We start from the raw sequence: 14,159 nt of genomic DNA, 5'->3' as shown, positions 1-14,159 counted from the left end.
AACCAGGTCGCTCCTCACAGCCGCAGACTTCCTGTCCCGCCAGGCCAGCATCCTGCCGCTGGGGCCACAGCACACGCCAGGCGCCACGAAGCCCGTGGGCACTCTCTGCGGGGCCACAGGACGTCCGGCTGTGACCTGATCCCTATTCCCCCAGACTGCGGCAGCAGGTGGCATGGAGACAGGGCTGTGTGGGGACGCGCAGGAGGCCCCCGAGGAGGACTCGGGCTGAGTGTGCGACAGGACGACCTGCGGGCCGTCCCTTCTGAAGGCGTGAGTGCCGCATGACTAAGTCACAGTCTGCCTGCTGCCGCCGATCCAGGGGGCTTTGGGGACAAAGACGAGACTCCCAGGGCCCGGCTGCGGCACTCAACATGTGTCTGTGTGATGAGTATGGGGACACGTGACAGCCCAAAGACCGTGTGCACGCTCAGTCCCAGGGAGCAGGGCAGGGCCTTGGTAAGGGGCTGCCTGACCAGTTTGTGAGGGGCCCCGGCCCGGCCTGCACTGCGCTGGTGGCCCCGGGCACAGCAGGTGGGGGGCAGGCGAGGGGCAGTCAGAAGACAAGCGAGACCAGCATCAGCGACCGAAGTGAGGTGGGCTGGCCAACAGCTGGGGACCGGGCAGTCGGGGGGCCTGGGGTCGGAGGGGGTGGGAGGGTCGCGCATGCAGAGGGCGGCGAGCAGGGAGGGCCTGGGGGGGCGGAGCTCCCGGGGCCTGCAGGCCGGCGACACGGCTGGCACCCCCCACGCCGGGGCCACGCAGCAGGCCTCGGGGTCGGTGGTGAGGACGGAGGGGCCACCCTGGCGCGTTCATTCCAGCTGTGTGCGCGTGACGCCCGAGACTGCGTGCTCGGAGGAGGGGACACAGGCTCCCCACCTCCGACCGGAGTGGCAGCGGCTGGGCGTGTCGCGCGCAGGAGCCCCGAGAACAGACCACCGCTCCGCTGTCACGACGTCCGTAAATGGAAGACACGCCCCTTCAGGCAGACTTAGGGAAAACTGGTCTCAGATAAAGATGTGCCTTTCTCTCCAAAATGGTTGCATCTTTGCACCTAACGGTTCTACACGTTTCCGTTCCATTCTTTGTTACAAAAGATGCACATTTTCCGGATTCATACGTTAGGCCTGATTTATTAGGTTTTTATTCCTCACTCCTATGAACAATTTCAATCACATGTATTAAGAACATCTTTTCAAAAATACCCTTTGTGGAAATATTTTTAAATGGACTTACATACATCTGTTGTTAATATTAGTCTTTAAATTAAACAGACATCGAATATTAACTATTTATATCCCAATCTCGAGTTAGACGGGTTACTGTTTTGAAAAATTATTCATGTTAGAAGATCACCTTACTCAATATTTTATCTAACTTGACAGATATGTTGGATGGTCTCTGAAATATAGATAACTTTAAAACGTCGACGATTGCGCACACTGCCCCAAGGGCAAGGGGGGGCAGCAGGCCGTCAGCGACAGACAGGACTACTCCGCTGGATTCGGGTCCTGTCAAAGACCGTTATCAATACCCATTCCAGGCTACATAAGGAAAAGTAACGGATTTCTAGATTATTCTCCCGAAACCGATTTCACCACCCCTCAACCAATGTTATTTTCTACTGAAGGGTTCCCCAAGATTCCCCAGAGTTCTTGGCTCCTTCCTCTTGAGCTCTGCGTGAATCATTTCTTTCAAACTGAGACATAAATTTCAATAAGATCATGTTCAACGAAACTAGACCTTTGTTTTATCTTAATTCTTAAACTCACCTTATGGGAATGATGTAGGAAAAGAGGAGGAGGAAGCGGAACAGGTTGCGGTACCACGGGCCCACGAAGCCTTGTAAGGTGACCATGACAACCGACAGGGCAACTAGTGCCAGAAACAGCGCTTTGGTCAGCTGGTTGAGTTCAAGGTCCAACAAACCAACCTGAAAAACAAAATTCGGACATAACCATAAGGCCCCAGCAGCACACATCTGAACGCGTGATAGTGATGGCACCCTTAAACTTCCTCTCGTATCAGCCTTTATCAGAACGGAACACGAGCGTGTGTTAACCTCGCTCTTGTCCTGAAAAGCCCTTGGAGATGGGGGTGGGTTTCTGCAAACGGGTCGCGGCCCAGCACCTCCAGGCAGGCTCCACCGAGGACGCATGAGTCTGGGTGTCCAGCCGCAAAACCTCAGGTGCCTCTCTAGGTGGCGGCGTTGTGATGGCCCACGAGGACGCTCAAGACAGGTGGCGACAGGCACGAGCAGACCTGTGGGCTCGCTTCGTTCTCTAGAGAGCGGATGTGTGTCTCCCTCGGCCCGTGCACCCCACGTAGGGACTGCAGGGAGGCTGCGGCCCTGAGAAGAGGCAGTGTGTCCGTCACCCTGTCGGCCAGCAGCCTCTCTGAAAAGGACTTCTCTCCATTAAGAAAAGCAACAGACAGGGCAGCGAGCTTGATCCGATCACCTACTATAAAGACCCCTCACTAAGGAGATGGAACAAGCCCAGCCGCCAGCCTACACGGAGCGGCAGCAGATGAGGCCCTTCTCCGGCCACTTGTCACTGCCGTCAGACCGGCACTGTCCTCCGAGGGATCCCCGCCCGCAGCCCGGGGGCGGCTGCAAACCTGAAGGAGGACAGACAAACGGCCCACAGGACCGGTCTGACACGTCCCGGCCTGTCCCATCGCATCCCGCGGGGCCGCCTGAGGACCGTGCTTCCCTTGAGAACACAGCAGCTGAGGCCACAGCCTGATTTATCAACTCCATTTAAGAAGCCGCGCGACGAGGACAAATACCTTGCAATTTCCGCTCCTTCAACTACTACATAGTTTATGCTTGAATTATTGAGAAAAATAGGGTTTGGGATTAAAATGAAGAAAAATTAAGCCAGGGAAGTAGAGCATGTTTCAAAGCCCGGCTCCTCTTGCTGTGACAAAGGCGGCCTAAGTGTCAGGCTCGCTGAGGGTCAGATGAAGTCATTATTCATTGGTCAGGGAGAAAAGACTCAATTACCTCAACCAAAGATGCTATCAGTGAATGCAAAGTGCGTATTTTACTCTATTCATCCAAATCCCATTAAAAAGTGAAAGGAATGATTTAATCTGGCCTTGCAGAGTGGGTCTTTTTCTTGTAATAAAATAAAGAATCACTGTCTTGCGAAATGCATAACCACACTTCCCCTGCATCATGGCAGTGGAGGACTGTCAGAGCAGGGACACAGCCAGAAATGGGCACAGCGCTTCCCTTGAAGCATGCCACACACGGGACAGTGGCCGAGGAAGCGCCTCGCACGCGGATCTGCCAAAACGCACACTGTTACGGCCTTTCTAGCGGACCAGACAGACGTGGCGGCCGCCTGGCCCCGAGTACAGCAGTTCTGAAGCCAGCTGGACGCTGTGTCCCCACCCTCCTCCGCAAAGGGAGGCAGCTGAGCTCGGCAGCGTGGACGCTGACTTGTCCACGGCGGCTGGCCTCGCGTTCTCCTGGGCGGCCTTTTCTGAGCTATGGCTGTTCTTCCTGGAATATAATTGGAACCAAGCCATAGCATGTGGTATGATCTTGTTTTGTTTTGTTTTGTTTTGTGTTTTGCCAATTCTAAGAAAACGCAGCGAGAAGAAAATATGTATTTCAACTCTTATTTTTTTTAAAGTCCACTTTTGATTAATAGTTAATTTTTTATTTTCACCCCTCTAAAACACCTTTAAAAGTTTGTTCAACTTGTCTAAAATGCAATCCAGACTCTTAAGAACTATTCAGTATAAAAACTAGTCACCTTATAAAGTTACAGATTCTATAAAGAAGGTGGTAACTTGAGTTTTCATGTGAATCTCTTCTTTAAAAAAATTCTTGAAACACTGAAACTTTCGCTCTGATTGCAAAATCTTTTCACGCATAAAATACATTAATAATCACTTGAAGTAATTATGACTGTACAAGAAAAGGTAAGTTAAGTATACTAGGAACTAATTTTCAACATTTATTGTAATTTCCTATATTAGTAAAGCAAATTTTCTTCTACTTGTCATAATATTTGTTTTATTTGAAACAACTGTGATAACAAAATTAAATACGCTACTGGAAATTTTAATCTCCAAGGGAAAATTTGTGCATAATGTCTGAGACGCCACAATGGTTCTGCAAAGGGGCTGTTCTAGGATAATGAACACAATAATTGCCTGTATAATCTAAAATGTGCTAATGGCAACGATCACAAACCCACTTAGCTCCTCTTTAATTTATGTACCAAGTTTTAAACAGCTAATGGTTCTCAGTAAAATAATGGTTTGTACCAACAATAAAGGGTAAATTCGGTATTCCCCTGCTTAATCAAGGAAAGATCAGCCAGGTTTTCTGTAATGATCGCACGGACCAATCAGAATCTACCTTACCTCCGTGACACAGCGCCATTCCAATCCATCTCGGTTACGCCTCCCGTCCTGCTACCAAGTCCCTGAGAAATCACGGTGCACGCTGCACTGGAACCAGAGTCTCGCATTGTAACAACTTTGCAAGAGACAGGACGAGAGGCACAAGCGCCGCTAACTGTTGATCGTACGGTCTGAACGTCACGTGAACGTGAACACTTCTACTGCCCTCTTAAAACTCCCACTTCCTTTTTACGGAGGCATTTTAGAATAGCAAAATAGTAACAGGCTACACGTCAAAAAGCCCATTTAAACTCCTGTAGAAAGCTAAATATTATTGTAATATTATTTTTATCATTAATATTATTATTAAATATTATTTGTCTTATAGTTTCCCTGTAAATGCATTACAACTCGCAAGACAGAAAAGCCTCCGATCTAATAGTTAATTCACTCAAGACAACTCTCTACACAGGCCGAGCAGCGGGGTTGGACACAGAGCCTGGAGGGGGCGGGGGGCCTTACTGTTCATGCCCCCCCCGTCTCTGAACAGCTGAACTAGTCCCGGACCAGCCCACCAGCTCCTCGCCATTCAGAACTTGTACTGTGACTACACAACGGACACAGGGCTACACTTTAACCTGACTGAAATTCCTAAGAAAAGCACACTGCTTTCAAATATCGTCGAAGCACATCGGCCCCATGTTTTCCACTTTTAGTAGACTCTTAAGAAACGACAACAAAATAAGTAATTTTCAGACTTTCGTTTGTACTTCCTGTATTTCACAGAACCGAAACTCATACACTAAATCGAACTCCTAAAATCTTGTAGGAATCACTTTTTCTGTTTTGGAGTTTAAATGAAAATTGTTCGTTTTTAAAAAAGTGATGGGGTGATAGGCTTTCCTTCTCTTCTCCAGTTGATTTGTCCCTTTTTGGGCACGAACTACCGAGTGTCAAGCGCCAGCTGCACCTGCAGGCAGGCCCCACACGAAGACGTCTGAGCTACTACCGTTTATCGCCTCAGTGATCTGCGAAATCAGGAGCGTTTCTTTTAGCCATTCTCGTCTATTGGCTCAATAATCTGAGCTCTAAAAGCTCCCTAAGTGAGTATCCGTACGACAGTTCTTAATGTTACAATATATCAAAACCTACATTTTATACAGTAACATTTTATAAATCAAAACCTACATTTTATACAATAACATTTCAAAGTCTGTTCTGAAAGAATATTTCATGTCCTTTATTTTTACCAAGAAATTCTTCCAGACCATTCTATATTCAGCACATAAGGGTTTTTCCTTGCTCACTATATAGTTACTACATGAGATGGTTTTCCTCGAACATGTAGCATTTAGAAAGAAAATGGAGTTGTTATATTTTTAGATAGCCTTCCCCGTGAGTTCACACGCACGTGCCCTAATCCAGTCCCGTTTAGGACAGTGCACATGTACCCTGCCAGCTGGCCTACGGCAAACAGGTTGCTAAGGTGAAATCGCCCCGAGCGCCCGCGAACACATCCCTTGCTAGGTTGGAGGGTCTCCCCTCAAACCTCTGGCCTTCCAGACCATTTGAGAAATTTCGATACTGACTCCAGCATTTCCTGTGACGCGTATTCGCTCAACGGAACACTGCTCGTCAAAAACGCCACAAAACAGCACATTTCTATGAACACACGGATACACACATCTCAAACCTGTGTTTGCAAAACTCAGGCTTATGTTACACGTTCATGCAGGACGATCTGCTGGCTGACAGTTTCCTTTCTACATTTTAACCTTTATTAAAGTATAACAATATATCAAAAGTCATCAAATTTAAAGCAATATAGTAATTTAAAAATAGCTGCTTATTTTTTTATTTTTAGTAATAAACATTATTTCAAATATCCTCAACTTGTGATACATCAAAGCCATATTTAAAACAAAAATAAGTATGCACGAATATGCAAAGCAGTCTGGAAACTATTTGGAAATTTAATTTGTACTCTATGTACATAAGTTACATTAAAATCCAGCACCGAATATTAAGGAAACCCCATAATTTTCTGATGCATAGCGCTCCCGATCTTATTTTACAACAGATGTAAAGAAGATCAAACCATATAAATCGTGACCAGTCCAACGCTACACTGAATAAGATTTGTGTGCACCGCTCACTGCCAGGCTTCCTGCTGATATCTTGTTGCTGCTTTTTAATAACATGTCTAAGCTGGGGACAGAAAGCAAAGGCAAAGGTGTGGCATGCTGAGGCTTAGCCGGCAGAGGGCGCTCAAGTTTGATGCTTTTTTCCTTTATTCTGAAAACCTGCTTTTGCTGAAAGCAGAACTTGGATCTCCAATTCCAGCAATTCGGTATATTCAGTACAAGTTGTTTCGTTTTGTTTTAAAAAAGGAGTAAACCTAAATGCTTTGTCATGAATAACTCAAGGCAATTCTTAGACTTTAACATGCTGGATTCTATCTGGTGGGGAATTTCCTGAATAAGAATCCAGTGTCCCATAAGGAATCATATTTAAAGATATGACACATAAAATACTGTAGGTAATCAGTCAGTACACTAGCACAGTGCTAAGGCTTTTTGAAGATTTACCTCTATAATCTAAGTCAATAAAATTGCAACAACTGACCTTAATGGTTTCAAGATCCTGCATATGTGTATTACCTTATGTTTGTCTTAACAATGTACAAGCTATCAATTTTAAACGGTTTTGCCAAGACCACCCACCAATTTAAAATAATTACTTCACTAACCTAAGCTAAGCACTGACTGCAGAAACCTCAGCATCACTCATATGAGTGAATTTGAGGTCAGGCATTTGGATTTCAATCTAATCCAATTAAACAAGCAGTTTATTTGGGTAATTTTACATTTATTTTAAGAGATACTTTTATGAATAGATTAACCTGTTCTCAAACCCTTCCTGCCGAACAGCACAGCACCCATGAGCTTAGGGAGCGGCGACGCCCTCACCGTGGCCCGGAAAAGCCGTGGTGTCCGCAGACATCTCGGCACAGCCCGTGCACCCTGGCTGCTGGCTGCATCATGCGTCTTCAAAGACTTTAAAACGCCCCACACTCTTGGGAATTCTTTTATCCCTCGGATCAGGAAAAATAAAATTTTCTAATAATACCTCTAATGGTACTGATATTTTTAAAGAAAGACTTTTATTAGGAGTCTTAAATTTTTAACAGACAGTAAGAAGGGGCAGACCGTGGCTTCTTGTAAAATTGTTGACATATGGGGCAGTCGTCACCTTCCGCTTTCTAGTCCAGGCTCAGTGTCCACACCGAAGAGGCTTCATGACCGAGCCCATTGCGTGTCATGCTTGTCGGTGTGCTGGGACGGATGGCCACGTGTGTGTCATTATTTTTTCTTGAATGTGGTAAGTTTTAAATATCTTCTGTGAGTGTGTGTTTCAGAAATACCCCTAAAATATACTCTTAAAACATTCACTTAATTTATAAAACATAATACTGAATGAAAAATAATCGTTTATGAAACACGTCGATAACAAAGACCCTAAGGTCTGGGCTCTATTAACACTCGTTAGGGAAACGGCTGACTGTGAAGCCGGGGCTTTCGTGCCATCGTGCCTGGGCATTCCTGCAGTCACTGTCCCCTCCAGGGACCCTCTGAACTCTGCCGAGGGCGAACACAGCGCTTCTAGCCTTCCCGATGCCAGGAACGGAGGCGCTGAAGATCTGCACCAGATGACGGGGATGGCTGAGGAGTGGAGGAGGGAGAGATGGGGGTGCTCCTCTCCCACACAAAGCGAGGACCCGCATCCTCGGGGCGCAGGAGGCAGGGGAATGGCCAGAGCAGCAGGCGCCAGCCCGGCCCTCCTGCCTAGAACCTGCCTGGGCCCTGTTTTTAAAGAAGAATTGCATGGGACCTGGGGTGGGGTTGGGGGGTGGGGGATGACCACCTGTCCCCCCGCTTAGTTAATTTCCTTAAAATGCTTTGGAAAAGGGAACAGTGAAATTTTTGCTAGTAAACAAGGTCATCAATTTACAATGTGTCTTTAATTTCCAGCCCTAGATTCTCTCCAGAAGAGGTTATGATATAGATGAGTTTCTAAAATAAGGCGGAAATTTGTTCGGTGATTAATTAAAAAACGTTACCGTCGAAACTCCATTCTGGCATACCGACAAGTATAACGTGTAATGGCTTACGCGAGGGGACTCGCTCAACGTTAGCTAGCAAGGCTTTTACGTGATGGATGCCGGGAAGTCTGGTTTCAGCAGGCTGCCTCCCCGATTACTACACACGGCATCGTGAACGTGCCAGCGCTCAGCAATAGCGTCTTGGGGGAGGGGAGAGACGATCAGCAGGAAAATTCCGCAGTGGTCACCTGCCCTAGTGTGGCAGTTTAGATTAGCGTGTTTCACATCTTGCTTGCTTTTCTGAGGGCGGCTTTGTACCAGGAACCCTGCTAAGTGACACAGAGGCTCTGATGGTGTCCAGTAATGTGTCACTACCTCCTTCAATGCTTCTTGGTTTATGGAGTAAATATACGGGAATTTATGGACCATTTAAGGTCTTTACCCCAATCCCCAGATATATCTGGCACCTGGCACTAAATAAAACCACTCAATAGTGTTTTTAAATCAAGAGTCATTAGCTGACTTGACAAGGTCTATGACTATTTACTGGAATCAAAATTATGATCACTATTTCACCGAATTCATGAAATTCCCTTGTAATGAAATACACAGCACCTATTTCTGATTATGTTAAAACCATGTGAAGATACAGAAAATGCTGAGCAGGGTTCGAAACGCCTCAGAATTACTGTTATCTTGAGCACAATGACGAGGGTCTGTCCATTTTCTGTGCCAGCCACGCATCAGCATAACCAGCTACTGACCGAAAGTTAACAGATCAACATTTTAGTTTTCAGGGCAGCACAGCAGAATGGCAGACAGAGAACGGCAGAAAACGAGAGGATGAAGTGACCACACTGTTCTAACACCTCACTTTGAATCAATGTTACTTAAGTTTTCAAAATCCATGGTTCTCACGACTTGCATTCTTTGGTAAGGAAAATGGAATTTAGCAGGTCTGCTTAAAAAATTAAACGATAAGCGTAATAGGGTCAAATAAACTTTTCAGCTGGCTTTTCGTTATTAAAACTATTTAAGAGATTTATTACTGGTACTTTGGCAAAAAGTAACGCTATTTTAAACCATCTAAAATTTTTGTGTTACTTTATGTCTTCAAAGACATTTTATGAACCATTTCATACTTAATGGCTTGTAAGCAATCCCAAGAGTTGGGAATTGTGTGAAAAGTTGCCCAGATTGACAGATAAAGTGAAAAGGTCTGTATTAATTTCCAAATAAAGAAATGCATGGCGTGGTATCTCACGATGATTACACTCTAAAGTACCAATTAGAACGCATCAGAAACCAGAGCAAGTTGACACTCTACAATAAAGCAAATAATTTCCAGTTGGAGGGGCAGAAAATGTTAATATGCAATGTTCAAGACTACAAGAATCTTTGTAAAGGAAGTAGCTAATGAGGTTTAATGATGCATGTCAGGAAGCCGCAGTCTGTAGGGAAACACAGCTGGCTTCATTTTGTAAACTACTTGATACACACGTCTTTCTGGTCCGCGATGATCAGCTGCGCCGGTGCCACAGGGGACAGTTCAGCCTTCAAACCAGGGTGCACTGCCTGTTCTCTAAACCACAAGCGCCACACATGAATGTAGTAACATGGCGCTCGACGCGGGAGTCCTGCCCGAGGAGGCTGGAGAAGTCGTCTGCAAAAGTCGTCTGCAAAACGTCGCGCACAGCCCCGCCAGCCTGAACCGGCTCCTGATGCCGGACGCGTCGAGACAAGTCGGAACAGACAAAACACTTGGATTCGGCGAACCAGTAACCTTCCCAAAACGCTCCCCATCGTTCGTACCTTGTGTGTTAAAATGCACCCAAATTCATTTCAAAATGCTGCTGCTGAGAAACCCCCAGCCTGCCGCTGTTTCCCGTCTAGGGGCCCACACGCGCATGCCCAGAGCAAGGACCCCGCTCCAAAGGCAACGTGCGTCCTGCTCATATCTCAGGACGGTCTGCAATGTGCAGGTGACAGCAATTAGCAGCAGATGACAGGAGCACTCTGAATTCGTACCAGATGGCAGCTAAGGGTCAGTGGAAGTTCGCAAACCCGCCACAAGGAGGCCCGTGTTAGGTGGCCATCGTGCTCTGAAGCTCAGACACAAGGTGATCCCTCGGCCACCATGAGCCGACGCTGGGTCACGACGCTGATACCACAGTGCCGTGAGAGCGCGTGCAGCACACTCACTTTAAATGTGATTACACGTTAGCCGTGCGAAACGAGCATGCGCATGGTGACAGAAAGGTCGCCCTCGACGGAGGGAGCTAAAATCCCAGGGGTTCGTGAATCGCCGTCCGGCAAAGCGGTGCACAGGATCCCCGTCTGGACGAGCACTGCCTGTGGCGGAGGCGGGAAGAGCCAGTGGGTGGGGATCGACCTGACAGCGCCTCGGAGCCCTGGCTGATCACTGAAGGCGAGACAAGCCCGGAGGACACGGGACACACGTGAAGGTCAAGGACACGCAGGTCACGCTCTCCAGCTGCAGGTGACGTAGGAAAAGCCTTAGCGTCTCAGAGGTGGCTTGTCAGCCTTCGCGCTCAAAAACAGTGTCATGACGCTGCAGCGGGGCCCGAGGCGAGGGGGCGGGGCAGCGAGACGGCAGGGGACTGGCACCCTGACGTCATGGCTCGAAGCTGGAGTTCGCCTGTGCTCTAAGTAGAGAGACGCAGGCAAAAATGCTTCAGAGAACAAAAATGAGTGCATAATCACGTGCTTTAACGAGACTGAGCCCGCACCGACGGCCAACATAAAGGGGTTTCATTTTTGGTTTGAACTGGCAATAACTGATTAATTTTTGACCCACTATGACCTTAGCAATTTGCAACCTAATCGCCACTACCATTTGCGTAGTGCTTTGGCACAATTTCTGTCATCGTCTTCAGGGTGCCACCACGGGAGACCACCTGGGGTTTGCCCGGCCAGGCCTCGGCGCCCCCAGCCTGGCGGCCTGGCGCCCACGGCGCTGTGCAGGCGCGCCGGGCCCGCGAGCCAGCCAGAAGCAGTCGGCCTCAGTCACCTCTGCTCGCATTTTCCATTCCTTACGCGAACTTCCATCAGGTTCGTGAACTAAGGGCCGGTCAGATCTTGCTCATCAGAAAGCTCGACTTCACGATTTGTACTGAAATGTGGTCATTCAGATCTTGAGCAACCTGCTCGACGGGCACCAACGCTACACTCTGGGGAAAGAACAGACGAAATAAAGCGATTCCATGTTACGACCGAAACGAGCGGCCAGGAATAGTCCGGCCAGGACCCGAACCTAGCTGGCGCAAAGTCAACTGTGTTCGGGGGACCCGCTGGACGGGGGAGCCCCCGGCAGCAAGGCTGGAGGCAGAGCGGCGGTCGCGACGAGTTCTGTCCCGGAACTCGCCGGCCGGACGCGGCTCCCTGCTCTCGGCTCCCCGGGCAGCCGTCTGGCTACAGCGTGGAGTCTGTGGGACCCCCAGGCCCTGGGCAGGAAAGCGGTCTCCAGGGGCCGGGCACGCTTCTGTCATCTGTGTGGACGCTCGGCCCGAAGACTCCCTCCTGGCTCCGAGGCGCTCAAAGGTGCCGTCTGCGTGCCCGCATGTCCTCCACGTGTCTAACGGCCAAGCGTGTGACCGGCGGTGACTGCGCCGACGAAGCCACATGCTCAAGAAAACAGCGAGTGAGAAGCACGGTCCTAAAGGATAATCACGTGAGCTACTAAAACCCTAAATGACAAGACTAAAGTGCAGCGCCGGAAGTAAGCTTCGGCCGTCACGTTAGCGCCACGCTGCATGCAAGCTCGTTCCTCCATCTCCTTTCAGGACACGCCGACTGTGTGGCGGGGAGGCGCTGTAATGACTAGACTGGAAGGGGCCGAAAGCCACACGGCCGTTCCAGCACCGTGACGCCCCCTGCAGTCCACCTCCCACCTCCCGTCGCCGCCGCACAGGGGCATCCATGGCCGCCCCGAGCACAGGAGCTGTTCCCCGACTCACCCTCTTTCGTTGCGGTTCCAAAGAGCAGAACCGTGACTGACTGTGGGACCGTGGAGATGACAGAAGTCAGTGGGCACGCGGCTGGGTGCAGACAAGCCTCTGCTCCTGTGTGGCGAGGGTGCCCAGTACCAGCCCGTCCACTAGGAGCAGGTGGGGCTGGGCAGGTTACAGGCGAGGCTCCGGGGAACGCTGGCACCACAGACAGGGACTCTGCCTGAATCGCCCGGCAAGTATCAAAAGCACTTCGTATGCTCACGTTTGGAAAGTTCTGGGGTAGTGGATATCATTTCATAGGACAAAGGCTAAGATGCGTGAAGTCTAACTTAATTTTCCTAAAATAAGTTCCTAAATGTTCAGTGTAATGGAAGATAATCCGGTGACATGCTCGCCATTAGCTCATTAATATCAGCAATTAGCATTCCAGATTTAAATCGCACTGCGTTCAGGTGTTTGCCCAAAGCTTCAGGATGGTGCGAGGGGACCTGCCGGCCCCTGAGGATGGGGAGGCCACCTGTCAGCCGCATTGCCATGGTCCGCGTGCCGTCAGCTCTGCAAGATCTGGGCTTGGCACGCACACAGGTTACGTCCCTGGTCACTACTGCATGCTTTACAGGCCACGGGCCTTCTTCTCTCCAGCCTGCCCCCTCCCGGGGCACAGAAACTTCTGGCACTGTCTGTCTTGCGTGACTCTGGAGCATGTGGGAGCCCGAGAGGGCGGCCTGGGCCCTCTCCGGCCTGCGGCTCTCCTGTAACCTGCCCAGCCCCAGCCTGAGCTTGTCGCCACGTCACTCCTGGAAGTCCTGCGGAGAGGCCCGAGGCCCACGGCTGTCCTTCTTGTTTTTCCAGAGCCGGCCAGATGGGGAGCCTGCGACGGGGTGCCCTGACTGTGTCGTCTCTCTCCTCTGTGCTGTTCACGCGTATACTCCGCCCAGTCCCTTTGAGACTTGGCCTCTTGAATCTCAATAACACTCAGCTCTGTCACACCCAAAGTCTCACTTTTCAAGACCATCAAATTTCTTTTCCAAAGTCTATTCAGAACCTCAAAAGCTGAGCACCAGACCACGTGCTGGTCTTCACGTTACTACTTTAAAGTCCCTACTTCTCCTGCGACCTCCGACTACGCTTAGGGGCATTTCGCGGTGTCACAACATGTTCAGCATAGAGTGCCCGGTGTTGCGCCACCCCACGCCCGGGCCGCAGCCACGCGTCCTCTCCGGATGGCTCTCAAGCCTCACTGGTTTCCATGCTGTCCGCTAAGCCGGTCCTCACGCAGCTGCCACATGTCTACGGCACGCATCCCCTGCCCCTGGGGTCCCCTCGCTCGGCTCCGGGATACGGTCGCACGCGCTGACGTAGCGGGGAGCCCCTCCGTGATCCAGGCCCTGGCGCACACGCCGCAGAGCTGAGGTGCTTCCGGCCCAGCGTCCCCACGACCCCTCTCCCTACCCAGCTTAGCCCTTTCGCACCGCCCTCCCTGCCAGCCCCGGCTGTCAGGGTCGCCCTTCAGAGCTTGGGGACAGCCTACCAACACGGACCCCACGGACGAGGAGCCTGTTTCAAATGCCCTGTGAACGCGTCGGCCACATCAGCAGCGAGCTCCTGGAGGGACAGTCACATACCTACGTCCTCGCTGCGTCTGCCAACGCGCCACACACAACACGTGCTCGCAGGGGGACGGAGGAGCAGCAGGCCAGCGTCCCGGGCACTCCCGCAGAGGAGGA

The 14,159-nt window shown here is 49.9% G+C and overlaps 1 protein-coding gene across 1 annotated transcript in view; it reads right to left on the bottom strand.

Moving 5' to 3' along the window:
- Positions 1–14,159, bottom strand: part of LOC105303019 (probable phospholipid-transporting ATPase IIB) — a 171,392-nt gene that overhangs the window by 70,229 nt on the left and 87,004 nt on the right. Inside the window, exon 12 of the mRNA XM_023521125.1 lies at positions 1,770–1,930. Within this exon, the coding sequence (XP_023376893.1) occupies positions 1,770–1,930 (161 nt within the window). The remainder of the gene's footprint in view (positions 1–1,769; positions 1,931–14,159) is intronic.

This window comes from Pteropus vampyrus, unplaced genomic scaffold, assembly GCF_000151845.1.
Source record: "Pteropus vampyrus isolate Shadow unplaced genomic scaffold, Pvam_2.0 Scaffold295, whole genome shotgun sequence".
Classification (NCBI taxonomy): Eukaryota; Metazoa; Chordata; class Mammalia; order Chiroptera; family Pteropodidae; genus Pteropus; species Pteropus vampyrus.
This window is presented reverse-complemented; position numbering and strand designations above follow the sequence as displayed.